The 19,316-nt window shown below is 38.6% G+C and overlaps 1 protein-coding gene across 1 annotated transcript; it reads left to right on the top strand.

Annotated features, from left to right (window-relative positions):
- Window positions 1–1,526: 1,526 nt before the first annotated feature.
- Window positions 1,527–16,737, top strand: LOC139115567 (melanopsin-A-like). The gene is made up of 4 exons (XM_070677804.1): window positions 1,527–2,083; window positions 11,625–11,811; window positions 12,568–12,659; window positions 14,464–16,737. Exons 1-4 carry the CDS (start codon window positions 1,855–1,857, stop codon window positions 16,608–16,610), a joined length of 2,655 nt encoding a protein of 884 aa, XP_070533905.1. The 5' UTR covers window positions 1,527–1,854; the 3' UTR covers window positions 16,611–16,737.
- Window positions 16,738–19,316: the final 2,579 nt, after the last annotated feature.

Genomic DNA, 19,316 nt, shown 5'->3' with positions numbered 1-19,316 from the left:
TACAAGTTTGTTTGTTAAGGGGAACCAACCGAGGTCCTGCTTGCCATGATAGCATTTCCCTATGCACAGGTATGGCGTTTTGTTCGAATTTTACGGGACATAAACATCCATAAGGCCAAAAAATTGCTTCCGGTCCTTGACATTCAGCAAAAGTGATGCGGCGAAGCGGTTTTCTTTTGTTTCCTTTTTTATTCCTATCAATGCTGGTTTGGCACTATTGATGCAACATTTATTGTCTTTTATCACTGGCTGCATAATACTTCCGTTTTCTTTTTAGCATTTTTGGACATGCAAACAGGGATATCAAGGATAGCTCTAATGATGAGTATGTAACACCCCCCCCCCCAAAAAAACAAACAAAAAAAGTCATGACGCACAGGTTCTGAAATGACGCGGGCGGTGACCAGAAACGATATTTTTTTGCCTCATGGTACAACGTACCATCTTACCATGACAACCCCTATGACATAATAGGGAATGCCTCATCTGTAAATTTGGTGTACATTTTATCCTAGCGATCATAACATGGAGACGCCAGGCATTTAGTGACATGTAAGACAGTGGCATGAAGGAAAGATGTGGAACAACGACCATGGATACTACTTAATGGGAAGCGGTTGTTGGCCTTTCATCTGCATGGCCACCCATTTAGATGATGTCTTCCTTTTTCCGCGTTTTTTTTTTCTGTTTCCTGACGTATTGACGTAAATCAAATATCAGCTCCAAGCGATGCTGTCACAAGAGTCACTCATCAGCACCTACGTCTAAAACCTTTATCGGGTTTCCCAGTGTTTCTTCTTCCGCACTTGATTAACTATCTTGGGTGAAAAGGATATTATATCAAGATGACATTCATTCATTCGCTCACACACTTAATCACTCAATCACTCACACACACTTATTCACTCATTCATTCATTCATTCATCCCTCAAGATCAATGCATCCCTCCTTGGGATTTCAAGCGTCGAGTATATTGTACTTACGTTTGTCTACAATCAGCAGAGCAGAGCAGAGCAGAATGTGGTCAAGTTATCAGAAGTTGCAATTCATTCATTGAATATGCACAGATTACATCTCATAAAAGGACTTCAATAGGAAATGGAGTAATGAAGGAATACAATAAATAAGAGAAAACAAATAGAAATGCATCAAAAGTACATGTTAGCAAACATCACTTTGCTTATTGTATAAGAAAAGCGGTTGTAGGAACAGTAATAAAAATGGGATAAAAACATTTTGAGATCATGTCATTTTTTAATGAAAAAGAACGAACAAGTTGATTGTTTAACCTGTTGACAGTGATAGATGACACTTTCCTGCCTTCGTCGATTACTTATATATGATCCATTTCAGTTGTTCACGTGGCTCAAGCTGGGGAAAATTGCTCCAGCGATGTCGTGTATAAATGTAATAATTGACTACAGAGGGCGTGTGCATTCTCACGTGAGAGACAAAATTTCAATTTCACTGGCCAGTATTTACTCTCTTCACGTGACCAACTCACATGCTGCAAAATGTAAGAAAACAAACTTATCAACGTGGGGAGCTCTGATCATCTGCAAGACGTATGCATGGTACGCCTACGTATGGGATCTTTCGAGATTATTTTGCTCACTGTCTTCAAAAATTACCTTGATCGCCAGAAACGCATTGCCGACCAACAATCGAGGCAGAAAACAGTAATTCTCGACTTTCACCTATATCAACCATTATTTCATCAGCTACAGGAAACGACGATCGACGGACATGTCCAAAGCACAGGCCTAGTGATGCGGCGATTTGATGCTTTTCTCCCATCCGAGCTCGACGACTAACTGACACCGAGTGAACAACGCTCGGCTCCTGCGACGAGTATGGACAACTCTACATTTCTTTCTAACGCAAGCGAAGGCAACATCAGTTTTCTACCTCAGGAAACAGGCGAACTCGACTTAGTAAACTCGATATATTTCCTAACGACTGGTCTTCAAATCGGGGGATCGTTTCTGTTCGCTTTGATGATTATTTTAGCGCTGTTGGGAAATGCATGCGTTTGCTGTGTGATCTACTACAGCTCATCACCGGAGTTACAACTAATTACTAGTAAGTGTCTTTTATCAATTTGTATCACGGTTGATGTGCTTTATTTGTGTTCATAGTTGTATATATACACAGATGGATACAGTGATACAGACATAAATAGATACGTGCGCACTGTGTATGTATGTATGTATGTATGTATGTATGTATGTATGTATGTATGTATGTATGTATGTATGTATGTATGTATGTATGTATGTATGTATGTATGTATGTATGTATGTATGTATGTATGTATGTATGTATGTATGTATGCATTCATGCATCTTTCTATCTATCTATCTATCTATCTATCTATCTATCTATCTATCTATCTATCTATCAATCTATCTATCTATCTATCTATCTATCTATCTATCTATCTATCTATCTATCTATCTATCTATCTATCTATCTATCTATCTATCTATCTATCTACCTATCTATCTATCTATCTATCTACCTACCTATCTATCTACCTACCTACCTACCTACCTACCTACCTACCTATGATGAATATATAAATACATGCTGTGTGTGTGTGTGTGTATATATATATATATATATATATATATATATATATATATATATAATCATACATACATGTATGTAGATTGATGGTAGGAAGGTATGTAGATAGAAAGGCAAGCAAGTATGTAGGTAGATAGCGTATGTGTGTATGTGTTTGTGTCCGCGTGCGTATTTGAGTCCGTTATATGTGAGGGATGAGTATTTTACAGTTCACCTAACTCTTCTCTCCATCAATCTGTTTTCCGTCTATCATCTACTCATCATACATATGTGTTCATTCTGAGAAGTTCCCTGTTTGATAACAGCAAAGCTGAAAACATGTATTTTCGCCTTCCTTTCATTTCATAACACTTCAAGCTAAACAGTATAAAATTACTTGGTGGAACGATATGTTTCATGTAACATTTGCATAAAGGCTTTGACTAAATACAGGCCATTTTTAATTTTACGTGATGACTCCTGCTACTTTTCCAATGGGGTTGCTTATTTCTCCAGCAGAGGGTGTCCATCACCCCTCTTGAGGCACTAATAAAATAATGCTCTTGTTTGAATTCGAGTGACCTTGTCAAGTATTGATGATGTAACGCCTTCCTCATCCCTTCCCCACGATTCCAGATGTTTAACATTGACCTATAGTAATCATCAACTTGAACGATAGTAATCTCCATGACTACAACTGTATTTCTATACTTATCCCCTTGACGATTGCGAGCAGACGTAGGTCCGCGTGATTCACATACACTGTTTACCTTCTCAATCTTGAAGTAACGATTATCTTGCGTTGAGTGATGTATTGTTATAACAGATGCTTAACTTATTAGAAATGATCGGAGGTTGACTTTGACTCAAGCTTGACGTTGAAAGATCATCTCATCCTGTTTTGACAATATTTCTTGTCCTTTAATGTTTTCCGACATATCTGTATTTTCAATTATTCATTAATTCTTTCACTATAATATGTAGATTTGGAAACAACATAATTTGTACACTTTCTAGAAGTAGAACAGATCTCAGAGAGTAGGTTTTGAAGTCGTCACCGTTGCTCTTCAGTGATAAAAATCTACAGCGGCGCTTACAACCGACAACTCGGTGTGTCAGCTTCAGTTACTAAAAGTATTACGATTCCTAACCGGTACCTCAACTCAGAGACCGTAAAGGAAGAGACGTAACATGAAAATGCACGTGACGAAGTGGAAGGTCAAGCCATCCCGTTCAGTGTAGATGTCGTAGAGCGCAAACGACTTTTGGAATTCCCAATGATATCCTACGCGATCAGCTGACTTGTCTTGTGCAAGAGTGGCCGATGTACTCTATAGGCCCCTGTTGTTTATACGAGAAGTGGCCCGTCATAACCTTTTGCGGTGCAGCTCTGGTCAATATCCGACTCTGAGCATTGTCAAGGTGTTCACTGTTTGTTACCCATACATACATACATACATACATACACACATACATACATATATACATACATACATACATACATACATACATACATACATACATACATACACTACTGTCAGAAGTCTAGTCGCTTCTTGCATGAAGTGAGGCCTCTAAGATCCATTTTCTAAATTAATGCTAACGCCATAAACTACCGCTCTTAGATGTAACGCATCTCTTTAGAATACGTGCTATATTAATATCGATATGGCATCCATATGAGATGTGAAATTGATTATTCTTGCCTGATCTGAAATTCTAACTTTCATTCATCGAACGCCCTCGTTAAAACTACTATACTTTTTGTGACATACTGTGACAAAGTCACCTTTATTTTTGACACTATATCACTCTGAGGTCGGTTTTTCTGAAACATGTTGATGCACTTAGCTATTTAATCGATATTGTAAATTGCCAAATGCCTATTGTTGACAAAACGAAGCTTTAGTGTCCGTGACAGAGGGGTCACATAAAGATAAAGATAAAGATATATCAAGCCAACGGATAAGACAGTCACTGTTATGGTATTATCTATGTATTTCTAGTTTTAACGGCGATCAAGATTGTTTCATTAACATTTGCACATGCAGTTTATTGAAATTACCGTATAATACAAGACAGTAGCCTGCGGTGGAAGTTCAGCTGCCCCCCTGAATTTTTGACATTGTCAATATGTAAATTAATGTAAATTGCCTAAATCCTAGCTAAGATGGGTCCCCCCCCCGCCAATTTGGTCAGACTACGGCTCTGTAATATGACATAACCATTTCATAGCACCATATGTGCACTTGCTTATCATTTTCAATTTGGCTGTGGACGTAAATACAGCCTCATATAGGCGTGAATGCAATCACTATAAACGGATTGCCTCAGATTTATCGTGATTCGATCAATTTGAAAAAGGACAACTTTCCTGTTTTGTTTTTTTTTTTAAGCAAGAATAACTTGTATGATAGCGACCGAATCCCGCATGATGCATTGGCGAAAAACGTTCATGGAAAGGCCATGGGCGTGTTGAACAGGATCAGATGGCAAGCCAGGCTACCTTGAAAATTACAGGAATCATAGGCCTAGTAGTATCGTAGGGATCAGTACAACCTTACAGAAAATCTTGTCCAAATCATATTTTAAATCTTGTTTTTAAGTATCGATATTCGAATTACTCTAAACCACGCACGGATGTTGGTCATTACTTCACAACGTTGATGTTTTCGAGCTCGTTTGCTTAGGCAACAGGGTCAAAGTAAGCCCTTCAGGCAACGAAGAACATTCAAACGATTAAGTGGAACAGCCTGCTGATGTTGTCTTGAAGGTCGATACTTCAAAAGATTAAATAAGTGGAACTATTGATTTCTCTATGAAACGATGCCGTCGAAGATAAGATTTTCCACAGGACAGAGACGCTGCGATTTATAATATACGGAAGCTATGCTTTCGGTAGAACGGAATATCATTTTCTGTTTTGTGTGATACGTGTATCAAGTTGCACATGGTGAATCGTTCCATGTTTACCAAATAAGGAAATGCAACATATGAAACGCAATAAATGTAGTCTGTGAACGTAAAATTTATCCTTCACAGACAAAAATATTAATCATTGTACATTAACTATGTTCTTATAGGCCGACTGTTCCATGGCTATTGTGTTTTTTTGTAAGCGAGCCAAGGTAAGGGGTAATATAAAACGCGCGAAATGACACGTACGCAGGCTGCCGACCACAAACGTCTTATCTGTGTATTCATCCGCTGAATGTAGCGCTGGCCGTGTTTCACCGAACGTGACGTGATGAACATTGATAGCATGATAGTCCACGAACAGCTTCTTTATCTGTATCGTATTGCCGGCATCTTTCTCTTTTAATGTATTTTCCAACTTACTGATGGATGTAACAAGAAACCGAGTGAGAGCGCACAAAACAGCCTGTTGAGTATTAGGGTGGCATCAGTGAACAGTAATTGAATATTTAACCAAATCCCTGCTATAATACACGTCGTTAGGAATTACATTAAAAAGAGTTTGTAGCTATCGACCAAGTCTGAAATCAATTTATGAGCCATTTTACGGCTGTTATCTAATATGAGAAAACGTCATAGACGAATTGTACGGAATATATATATATATATATATATATATATATATATATATATATATATATATATATATATATATATATATATATATATATATATATGGCAGGACTGAAGATCAGTGGACACAAAGAAAAGACGTTGTGCGGAATATATATATGCTTGTATATATTGTTACGACAGAGAAAAGGAGGTGAAGTCAGCCATTTTCTTTAAAATCTATTAAAACTAATAACTACCTTTAGGTTGTAAATTAATTAAAATTTACAATTCAGAGCAAACATTATTTATCTCAGCTGAGACAGCACAAAACACTTAGTCTCCAGAGAGTTGAGTGTAGACAAGCACACTGATAGGTCAGGAAGTCCTTTAGCTTGATGTAGATCAGAATCGTGCGGAGTTAACAGTGAAGGTCCTGAAAAGTCCCAAAGTCTTGAAGTAAACACTGAAGTGATCCCGAAAGTCTTGTCTGAAAATCAGTACAGTCCCGTATTTATACTAAAATGATTCCATCCAGAAGATATCAGAACAATCTAAAATTTCTATTGATATGCTACTTACTGTTTTAAAAATATCTTCACTTGTAATAAACATGATCTTCTATATGCATATAATGTCAACATAATATCAAATTTTGTATATACATACATACATACATACATACATACATACATACATATGTATGTATGTATGTATGTATGTATGTATGTATGTATGTATGTATGTATGTATGTATGTATGTATGTATGTATGTGTGTGTGTATGCATATGTCAAAAAATATTAAATTTTGTATGTTTGTATGCATATAATATCAACATAATATCAAATTTTGCCCTTCACGACTGATGTCTTGATTTTAATTCATTCATCAACGATAACATCACACGTTGTACACTTTGGATCGCGTTGGCAGAGCCAAACATGTATTTTAGCATAATTAGTAAGAAGAAAATGCACATGTTCTATGGATTGAAAATACGGAAAACATTATCTTAAAGCCATCAGGTGCGATCCCAGGGTCTTGGAGTGGCTGTAAATGATGTATGCGAAGCAATGTTTAACATCGGGTAGAAGGTGCTATAAAGTATAAGATATGCATCCTCCTTCAGGAAACCCTAATCAAGACAGTAGTGTTTGAAGACAAACACTTTAAAGGGGCAGTATTCAATCCCTAGTTTCGCATTAGTGGTTGTTGACATTGACTGTTTATGTGGTTCTAGTCCTTTGTTGGAATTCAGGGACTGCGTAACACATCATGAATACGACACTACCGACACAACCGTACGTAGCGTCTATACCATTCTCCTGCTGCCGAAGAGGTTAACATCAAACAATCTTTTGCCATTGCTCAAAACTTATTAATAGTAGATTTTCGTCACCCCGGCACAGCTGGTCAATTTACTCAGAGATCGAGCTGTTAAAAAACTCTGCCCCTTTAAGCCTAAATATCAGATGATCGTAAAACATGTGTAAAGGGGATCGTAGTTTTCAAGACGATTGTTGCTAAATGCTCAGCTTTCGTAACATGTTCATCACGCTCTTTTGTTACCCGCATGGTTACGCTATGGAGATACGTGTAGAAGCCAGACATTGCTATGGTCGGAAGAAATACCATAGCGACGCTGTTCATCAAATTCTCGTGCTTTGTCAACTGTCGCTTATCTTCTTTACCGACGTCGTCAAGCAAACAAGGCGTGTCGAAGCTACAAGATCAAAATCTAATTCACATAATGAGATCTACCTAGTGTAAAACCACAGACTTCTTCATTTGTTGACCGTAGCAATTTCATATCTTGTCCTCTATCGAGAGCAGCCAGCAAAGCTCGCTTGGTATCTCAGCGACCATTGTATATCTCGAGTGGATGTCTTGGGTGAAATACACTCGAATAATAAAGGCGTCTAGTGACCTGAGAAAATCTCTAAGACAAGTAGGAATAAACTAAATGCAACCATGCGATGCATAATAAAAGCGTGGTCCAATGGCAGTTTGGATTATAAGCCTGATATGATAATAGCACCGACGCCTGTTATGTATTAAATAACACGTTCTCTGCGTAAATAGATACTTTAATTCTACGGACCTTTTAGAAAAAATAGCCAGTTGTCATAATAGCTATAGCATTTTTCTTTCTGCCTGTTATCAAAGTTCAATGAACAGATGTTTGTTTGTTCGCTTGCTTCCTTCTTATTTTCAGCCACGCTAAACTGAGAATTTTCTCTCTGTGCGTTTATGGACGGATTTGAAGGAATAAAAGCTAGTTTGATCTCCACTGCCGGTGTTTTTAATGTATATAAACTCAAGTATTTTGTTCTGTTTTTAAGAATACATGTTATTGCTTTACAACAAAAATCATATTAAACTGTACAGTGCTCAATTTCTCTACATAGGCCACATGTGTCCCATGTTCGATGTTCAATGTTCTTGTCGACTACCGGAATCAAGCCCGGATTAGAATTTTTGTCCTTTTAGGGAAGTATACGAAGTAGACAAAGTGTATTTTTGATGTTTTGATCGTGTAAACGGTGTCTGAGTTCGGCAAATAAGTCTATATGCTGGACATTCGCGGCAAGACTTCCACGTTTATGCTGTACCCTTTGATATTCAACATTGTACACTAAATTCCGAATTCGTATCAGAGGAGTATAATATGTATCGTAGAGTATATGTGGGATTGTATTAGAAACTTTTTAGAGTATCATTTATTAACTATATTTTCAAACAAACAAACAAACACCGTTCCTTATTGACAAATATGAACACAAATACAACTCTTTATTGGTTCTGTATTGTATATGGAAATAATCATATGTAACAAATAAACAACACGCATAAACAAACAAACAAACAAACAAACAAACAAGAAGCCTTAGCCCATGTGATGTCACCAACACTCTGACGGTCTTTGTCCGTCTGTCCGCTTTTTTAGAATGATCCATTGAAAATCAGTTTCCAATAGTCTTTTGCCATTCCAAGAAATGTTATACGGAATTAGTATCATACAATCCTTATATGATTAACTTTAATAGATCCGTGCATTATTGTCCTCTTCTTCCAGCTAAAATGATGGGCGTAAATCGGATCAGATCGTCGTAGCTGGTTTGGCGCATGAAACTAAAACGTGTTAACATAAGCATGTTTGCATCATATATTTCTCAAGGAAAATATATCACATTTTGAATTGCTTTTTAATAGCCCTCCAGTTGTGTTTTCCTTCTATTGCCCGAGCTGTCATGGTAACGCAGTATCTACAGTATTCAATTCGGTTGATTGTTGTTGCGAAATCGTCGAGGAAGGTTGCTCAAATCTTGACGCTGGTTCTCAACAACCTCTCCATATCCTCTCCATACCTCTGACGTGAACAGGTTCTTCTCACAAGAAATCATCTTTTGCTTTACATTGTCGCGGCTACGAAGTTGCCTGAGATGTGTGACCATTTTTTCTGACAGCGGAATGGCATTAAAAACGTGGGTGACGAAGGAGAACCGAACCAAAGGACAGAGCAATTGAATTTCATTAAAAACTAATATCCGTTCAGTCGATCTCCCTTGTGCTATTCCTCGGACTATGTCTTTGTTCTGCCGTGATATCAGAAATAAGAAATGTTCTGGCACAGTAATTAATACACAAAGAACTGCAGTTCTTTCAAGTCACAAACATCCGCAGAGACGTTCTAATTTGCTTCAACAACCAATTTATTGGAAATGAATTTATCTCATCTGGAAATTACTTTTCTCAATTGTGAGTTTCTCAAGACGGCCTTTCGACAATAACCCTGGCAGAGATAAATGCAGGCTTCTCCTTTCATTCAGGCCATTATTTCCGCTGCTCCTCGCCTCTCCTATTCAAAAGTAGAGCGAATCGAACGGAAAAGGCCTTGCTGAAGGAATGGGTAGAAATTACACGAGGGACGGTAATTTTACTATGACGCTGCATGGTGACCCTCCTGCTCACAGTAAAATCAATTCATATCAATTATCAAACATATATAAACGTACAGATATAACTGGTTTTGAGGGGAACATAGTCAACAGTTTGCCTCATACACGCCCATATGTTGTGATCGGATATTTTTGGCTGAAGTTCAAAAAATTAAAATTAACACTTCTGATACACGTACACACATACACACATACATACATACATACATACATACATACATACATACATACATACATACATACATACATACATATTGTTACAGGGAAAAATTTTTCAAAATTCAAAATTTTGAGCTGAAAATTGTCATTTCAACGATTTCGTCCAAATTTTGCCTTTTTATAATAGCGAAAAACATGGTGACCTTTGAGTGCCCGAAGGCATGCGCAAAATTTCACAACCCCTTAAAGATGCTTGCGCGCAAAATGGCCTCCTATCCTCTGTAATTTCTGTCCAGTTCATTCATGATAAATAATTTTGCTTTTTCAATTTCACATTCTCAAACTCGTGAAAACACGAGGATTTCTTTGGACAACGTGCATATTTAACTCAATAACATTTGACTCTGCGTCGCAAATTTCCCGGCACCATTTCGTGTGCTCAATCTCGATAGAAATTCCTCTCTTTTGTGTATTACAACTATGGGTTGTCTCAACCAGCCAATTTCCACGACAACACTTCTGAGCGAATTTCCTTTGACGAGTACAACATCATGTTTCACTTTGCAATTGTGGCCGTCAGCGGAGGACACAAACGATGAAAAAGTGCCAATTTCCTTATCGATCGTAATATGCTGAATGGTGACCGGCGACACAGAAGACACCGAACCAAAGTCACAAATCGGCTCTAGTCATTTATAAAAATATAGAGAATGAATGATACATAGCGGCAGACCATCTGCAACTATGATTTATGATATTTTTCATAAAGATATGATAACATATTTTAAAAACATACCTAGTCATGTGTATTAGAGTGTGCCAGTGTATATCCTATATGAATAAGTCAAAAGAGTTGGCGAGAGATCTTTATCGTACATTTGCCCTACATTATGGAATAAACTTCCCCTTGATCTTCGTCACTCCCGGTCTGCCCTTTCCTTCCGCCACTCACTAGTTTTAATTCTTTTCATTCGCGCAGTCTCCAGTGCACCTGCATGTGCTTTAACATTTCCTCTTACATAGCGTACTCTTTGATTTTTGCACCTCTAGGTGTGCTTTCAGAGAGGCACATTACAGGTGTACTGTTATATATATATATATATATATATATATAATATATATATATATATATATATATATATATATATATATATATATATATAACGCTCTGCTTTTTGCATTGAGCACTGTAATTTCCCTCGAGGACATCTGTGTACTTCGATATATTATATATATATATATATATATATATATATATATATATATATATATATATATATATATTGTGTAGTATGTTCGTGTGTGAGCGTCTTTTGGTTTACGTATATGTGTCTGTGTACACTATGTGTCTTTGAGTATCACATCGTCTGCACTTTCTAACTCTCGTTCTATCTATGAATCATTCAGGTTTGTTACTGGTCAACCTTGCAATCAGCGATCTCTTGATAGGATCTCTGGGCATGCCGCTTTGCCTAATATCTCTCACCTCGGGACACTGGGTGCTCGGTAAGGCATTATGTGAAATCACCGGCTTCTTGGGTTTGATGTTCAGCATGGCGTCGACTCTAACCGTGGCTTGTATTTCAATTGACAGGTAAATACCGCTTGATTAATTCTCCAAGGAATATGATGTATCCAGGTTTTACTTCTCTTTCGATGATCACGTTAATATAGATTGTGACGTTTCGGTGTCCGACCGGTGTCTTTCAAATAATGGCAACAGTGAGACTGACACAGCCAAGGATAATACTTTGTTCCGAAAAAGTTATGACTAGTGCTGACGTTACATAAAGTTGAAGACAACATAGGATTGTCAATTACGACTGTGAAAACAATGCTATTGTTTTAATATTGGAATCTCATAATGAATCAACGCACCTGAACCATGCGGGCGTACCTGTTTTAAGCCCAATTTTGTCTTTGGCTGATTTGCGAATTGAAAGTTTAACGTAAACTTGATCGCGAACATGAAATATGTAGCAGATCTTTCATGACGGATTTTGTTTGACCTCATGTTTGACCCCGATATTTTTTTCTTTGCCAATCGTTGCATATAGTTTATTGCCTTTCCGGACAATGCCATGTTTCCACGAGATTGTGATTGTAACTATGAGAGACGGATGAGAAGACAAACCAAGAAATAGACACAATAACAGATGGCCGATCAAAAGCTCACAGACAGAAACAAAACGACTGACAAATACACAAACATATGACCATTAATGAGATCGAATACACGGTCAAAACATGCATACCATATCGTGTTTCCTTTTACCTTGATCGTATAGAACTTTATTCATCGCGAAAACTATGACGGTCCTCTATCTCTATTTCTGTCCACACGATACAGATACTGTGCCATAGTGCATCCCCTCGATTATTTGAACAGAATGACTCCCCTCAGAGCGAAAACTATGATGGCCTTCATCTGGATTTGTCCAGGTAAGTGGAAGTGACGGCAAAAATAAATGGAGGATCGCATGAAGGTAGTTTGCGCCTTGAAATTGAAAGACGTAAACTTTTACTCAAACTTTCCGTAAGGAAACTTTAAATCCTTCCCTTTCGAAATCAATAATAAAATCGAGGGGTCACAGTTCAAATTTTATACTATGGAGACAAATTACCCAATATTTACCGACCCTTGAAATTCAAAATGGCCGCCATTCCTGTGTTAAGTCTGAAGGAAAAAATTAAATTTTCGATTTCAATAAAAAGGGGCCGGTAAAAAGTTTAGTTACCCCATGAGCTTCGAAATGAGCCTCCACAAGTGGTAGACCAAAGAAGAGTTGTAAAAGTTTGAGAATTTCTATTCCTGAGACGCATTCTATATATATTAAGGCATGCGACCTCATCAACTTGATCTTCAACAACTTTTCACTCTAAGCTTAGGGGAGAATGCACCTCAAGGACGGTGCGGTTTTTCGTACGGTCGAAATTTTACAATATATTTCTGGCACTTGGGTAGACTCATTTTGAAGCAAATTAAGCAAACGAAGTTTTCACTGCCTTGTTTTTGTGAAAGTCAAAAAAATCCTGTAGCGTAAACACAGGTCGAGCGGTCACTTTGCTTTTGTGAATATAAAAGTATCCCATAGAGTAAAACACAGGGCAGGCGGCCATTTTGAATTTCATAAATCTACATTTGAAGTAATTTTTTATCTGATCGGTAATCTCTGATTTTCATTCTTAGCTATGAGTGAGAATACTGTAAAGTTTCCCTGAGCAAAGTATGAACAAAGTTTTAAACTCAGTTTCGAGGCGAGCACTAGCAGACATCAGCACTTCCTTATTCTCTTAGGGCCCAAAAGGTAGAACGCGCCTCGGGGACAGATATTCGGACTCTCAAACTTTTTAAAATTCTTTAAGATATACCACTTGTGGGGGTTCATTTTAAAGCTCTTAGTGTAAGAAAACTTTTCACCGGCTTAGTTTTTCGAAAATCGAAAATTTTATTTTTTCTCCATAGAGTTACCACAGGGATGGCGGCCATTTTGAATTTTAGATATCGGTAAATCTTGGGTTATTTGTCCCTCTAGTACCAAAATTTGCACGGTGACCCCCGATTTTTATTCTTGATTTAGTAAGAGAATGGCTGAAAGTTTCATTCACGAAAGTTTGAGCAAATGTTTAAGTCTTTCACTTTCGCGGTGCATACTACCTTAACACTGAAATAAACTCGATCCTTTGTGAACAGCAAAGTATACCTTTACATGTAATGATGGAAGCAAATGAAAACATAAACAATGAAAGACGGGAATTGAAACTGTTATGAGGAGGTACGAGAGAAATATAGAAAGTACAATTTGTTTTGACCACAAGATGCGTTGAATATTGTATCTTTCAAGTAATAGCGTTCAGAGGATTTGATTATATGAAGAGCGATCACAGATTCTGCAAAACAGAAGTACCGGCTGATCCCATATTATTACCATAGTGACCACGAACTAATTTGGCATTTCAAGCACAGTATTAAATATGAACTTGTGATATATCCGTCGCTGAGCTGGTTTATTGCCGATACATTATAATAGTTTATCTATAGTATGGCGTCAAACATTAAATCGGGATTTTTCTCTAAATGACTGATAGTTCGCGCGTGTTCCGACCAATTTATATTGGGAATACAGGGCTGCTACATTCACGTCTTGACCAATCAGATTGCAGTATTTGCGCTATCAATTAAAGCTTAATGCATATTGGTATGATATCATACTGTATTTACCCATAATTGTTTATTATTTAACAGGGATATGTGCCCTCATGCCTTTAGTTGGAGTTGGGAGGTATCGTTTTGAACCCGCCGAGTTTCACTGTACCGTTGACTGGGAGCAAAACCATGCCTTTTCATTGGTCGTCTTCTTGGCCGGCTACGCACTCCCTCTCTTCGTCATGCTGTACTGCTATTACCACATGTTCTGTGCCGCCCGCTCTCAGGCTCGCCGAATCGATGTCATGCCCCAGGGAGAGGACGGGATTCGCCGACGCCAGCCTCACATCCGCAGTGACCACATCAAAGCCGTGAGGATTCTGTGTCTGGTCATCGGAATATTCATATTGAGTTGGACTCCCTACGCTGTGCTGCAGGTGTGTCAGATATCCATGACCCTTTCTGATGAGCGAACGCGAGTGTATGTTATACTTTCGACCTACATGGTGTACGCTAACTCTGTCATAAACCCATACATCTATACCCTCCTCTACAGACCCTTTCGCCGCGGTATGCGGAACCTCCTCCGAAAAAAGTGCTGCTTTGAAGTCCTTCGGCCGAAGCCGTCATCGGCTGTCGTCGTGTCCAGTCGGTTTCTACGTAGAAATGCCAGGCGACTGGAGCGCCAGAGTTTCTTCTTGGACGAGCCAAACTACACTTTTGACTTCTCAAGCGCCGAAAACATTTACATTAACAATGATCCAACCGATGAGCAACTGGAGAAGGAAGATTTCGAAGACTCCGACAGCGAAGCTCTGTTTGTCATGCATGATGAAAATTACCCGGACATGTTCGCTCGCAAAGGTCACCAGCCGCAGACACTTCTTCACGAAGCCGTTGGTAGGTGTCACGTTGAGACGCTGTCACTTGGGAGTCCCATCGATTCTCCGCTCCCATCGCCGCCAAACAAACGACGTCGTCAGACCCGTACATCGGGCATCTCCAGAAAAGTGAGCAAAAGTTCCCTCGTGAAGAAAAAGCTAAAGCGGTCTACATCGGTAACGATGGCGCCTTATCAGTCGTCGCTGCCCGGCGAGATAGCCTACGATCAGACCCTCCAACCTGCCGGTTACGTACTGGAGGAGGCCCCTCGGCGTCCCACAAGGAAGACACTGCAGCATTTTGTCGTAGACCCATACAGTGAAGTCAACCCGGGCAGGACCGTGTACACAAAGAGTAGGATAAGCCTTCAGCACGAACCATGTGCATCAAACCAAAATCCAAGCAGGGGAAGATACTACAGGGCGATACCTGTCTTTGTAAAAGGTGGAAATGACGATGATAATGGTTTACCAAGCCAACGATCCAGCAACGCTCGATTTTCGCGCCACCGGCGACAAGATTCTGTTTCATCAAGACATCACCAAGCAAGAAAAGTTTCTCGAGTATCGTTGAACGAACACCTGATAGGTCCGTCAAGAACGCGACGAAAAAACAGTATTACATCAACCCTAAGCTACAATTTGGAAATCAGCGATGTCGTTCATTTTGATGTCGGTCAGACGACGCAAAGGACTCGGGATGAAGTTCCGCAGGGTTCACAATTTTTTCCCGGAGGCAAGCGGAGGGCAAGCTGTAGTTCAGAGTTCAACCGCAGAGGGGGAGTTACAAGAGTTTCCGAGGAAACCGAAGTGGATTCGGATTTCGAAGTGATGAACGGCTCCACCATGTTCGTTAAAGAACCGTCGACTGATCAGTTTGACTACAGCCTCGACGATTTCGAGAGTGACGATGCCAACACCCCGACAAAAGGATCGGAAGGAAATGAAGCCGAGAATTTTACAATCACGAAGCAGCAATCGCCGAATGATAGCCACCAACAACAGGGCAGACGTAATTCCGTTACTGTTCGGCCTTGTATCGTCAGGCGCGAAAGTTTGAAAGATGTCAACGAGAAACGCCTTGATTACAGAAACAATCGTCAAAGAGTAAGCTTCTCAGACCAGCCAAACATTGGCACTTTCTTCCCACCGAAGGGCATCGTTCGGAAAGAAGACTCCGAAGAATCAAGTGACGCCTCCAACGCTGACAGAAGTACGAACATTGACATATCCATGGTGGACACGTTAGAAGATCTCGAGGGACACCAGGGAGTCCGACGAGAAAGCATCAGACCCCTTGCCATTCCCCCAGACGAACGGCATCGGAGACAATCGGTGTTTAAATCGCCGTTTGTACACTCTTAACCAACAGACTAGCGAGAGAACAACAACCCTGAGGCCTGCTATAAGAGGGAGAGAGGAAAATATATGAGCATTAATTAACCTTGGCAATGTTTACAATATATATTGTACACGAAACGTATGTCAGTATTACAAAGACATGGTATACGTTGCGTCAAAACAGTATATATATATATATATATATATATATATATATATATATACACACACACAGTAAATATGTTAACTGTATGTATTATTTAGAACATAACACACACACACACACACACACAAACAATATCTATATCTTATATATAATTATATATATATATATATATATATTTACAGTTATACATACATACATACATACATATATATATATATATATTTACATATACATACATACATACACACATGTATAGACATATAATATACATAGTATATATGTCTGCTCTTTGCAATATTTTATTTAACAGTATATAGGCTTACATCAGTACAGTAGTTCAAAGATATTTTTATCCACTCGTTAATTTGGAATATCCCGTGCATCTGATGATGTCGTAGCATTGGATACTTTGTTCGATTATTCCTCTGTGTTCCCTATGACTTTTAGTGTAACAGATGGTTACGGCCAAGCGTTTTCCGAAAGAAACGTTGCTATCATAAAAAAAAATCAACATATTATTCGGCCCAGATAAAAATCTCAGTGACCACAGCTTATCGACATATTGATAGACAACTTCTGTTGATTAGCTACAGTCGAACAAAATATATGTGTATTAGGTCCACTCCTGAGTGTTCAATGCGACGCCGTTAAATACAGTACTGTGGAGATCTATCTCATGTCAGTAACCATGACAAACATACGGCCTTCCAGGTGAAGAGTTTTTGACCATATTCGAAGTGTTTACACTGGTGAGTGCACGGTGGTATTGACATATTTTCTGATCTTGTTAGATTAGCATATTCTCCAGTCACATGACCACCACGTGGATTGATGGCTTGTGATTGGGCATACGTGAATATTAGTGGACACCCCCACCCCGTACCCCCTGTTGCACATTGATCTCTGGTAACCCAGGGAGTTGTGATGACCACGGTTAACCCTTTGAGGGCCAAAGTCAATTTTTGTTGCCTTTATAAAATATACCCCTGTAATTTTTTTCAGATTTTTGCTAAAATTATGACAAAAATTGTAGCCAATGAAATATGGTGTCCATTTGGTCCTAATTATCAAACAATTACACAAAAATTCATAAAAATTTGTAAAATGTAGCACTAAAATATTGGTGGGAAAAATTACAGCAATCAAAGGGTTAATGATTGAGTACATGGTAACAAACCCCCTAGGAAACCCCTTTTACTTCATATAAGAGACTTGTGTCCACCGATGTTAACTCGTGCCCAGCGTGGTTTGAATTGCATTAAATGTGAAAAGCTTTGCAGAAGAAGCAAATCATAGAAGGGAGTTTGGAAGAAGATCTCGATGATACCTTCCACTGAATGGTGTTGAGAGCCATTACATCATCTAAAGCGCTGCACTGTTGGGCGCATCCCTACGTGCAAGAAACGTTTTGCAAATCTTCTTTATCTTTCGCATCGCGATGATTTGGCACAACCCTGCATTTGTTATAAAGTAGGTGTGCCATAACGAACAGATTGCCCCAGTGTCCAAGTAACACAGTATTACATGATGGAAAAATGCCATGAGCTAAATAAGAGATGAACTAAGTTTTATATCAGTATATGTAAATGTATAAGAACGTATAAATTCCAAACGCCATCCATGCACACAACAATATTACACATACGCTGTTGTTGTATTTCGTGTAATATGATATATATATATATATATATATATATATATATATATATATATATTAGAAATAAGTAAGTCTAACCATTTTTCTGTATGCATATACAATATTTATATCTTTGAATATCTCGTCAGCGTTTCTCGCGTTACCATGGATACAGACACACGTACATAGAGGAAACGGTGTGTATGTGAAATATTTAACATACTAGACATGATTGAAAGAATGCGCCTCGAAAGTGAAAGACTTTTGCTCAAATTTTCCTCAAGGAATCTTTCAACCATTCACTTTCAAAATCAAGAATAATCCAGAATAATAAAAAATAAATGGAAAGGGGAGGGTCACCGTGCAAATTTTGCTACTAGAGAACAATAACTCAAGATTTAGGCCTACCGATATTTAAAATTCAAAATGGCCGCCATCCCTGTGTTAACTCAATGGAGAAAAATGAAATTTTCGAATTTCGAAAAACTAAGCCGGTAAAAAGTTTTCTTACACTAAGAGGTTTAAAATGAACCTCCACAAGTGGTATATCAGAAAAGACCTGTGAAAGTTTGAGAGTCCAAATATCTGTGCCCGAGGCGCGTTGTACCTTTATATTACCATGCCCTGCCCGTCGCATTTTGATTGGTCGAGCTGAACCATGTGACTGACCACAAATACACAGTAATGGTTTGTTTACATGCCCGTGAATATGAATAATAAGATACACAACTCAAAGTATCGTAACTTTACAGCTTAAACGTAAACCATAATCAATCACAAAATAAAATGGAGCACTTGTAGGTCAAGTTGAGATACTTTTTTTCTGAAAACATCTCCGGATTTGCCATTTTTTTACAGCGCGCGTGACAGTGTGTCGCATCAGCATGAGTGTCATAGCGCTGTTCACGGTTACAGGTTTGTTACTAAA

This window comes from Ptychodera flava, chromosome 17 (genome assembly GCF_041260155.1).
Source record: "Ptychodera flava strain L36383 chromosome 17, AS_Pfla_20210202, whole genome shotgun sequence".
Classification (NCBI taxonomy): domain Eukaryota; kingdom Metazoa; phylum Hemichordata; class Enteropneusta; family Ptychoderidae; genus Ptychodera; species Ptychodera flava.
The sequence above is the reverse complement of the archived record's forward strand: the minus strand, read 5'-3'. Positions and strand labels throughout refer to the sequence as shown.

Bases quoted from the DNA above. Each gene is read 5' to 3' on its own strand.
- LOC139115567 (XM_070677804.1), top strand. From the start codon at position 1,855: ATGGACAACTCTACATTTCTTTCTAACGCAAGCGAAGGCAACATCAGT. The intron at 2,084-11,624 runs GTAAGTGTCTTT...TGAATCATTCAG, and splicing joins GGAGTTACAACTAATTACTA to GTTTGTTACTGGTCAACCTT. The intron at 12,660-14,463 runs GTAAGTGGAAGT...ATTATTTAACAG, and splicing joins CTTCATCTGGATTTGTCCAG to GGATATGTGCCCTCATGCCT.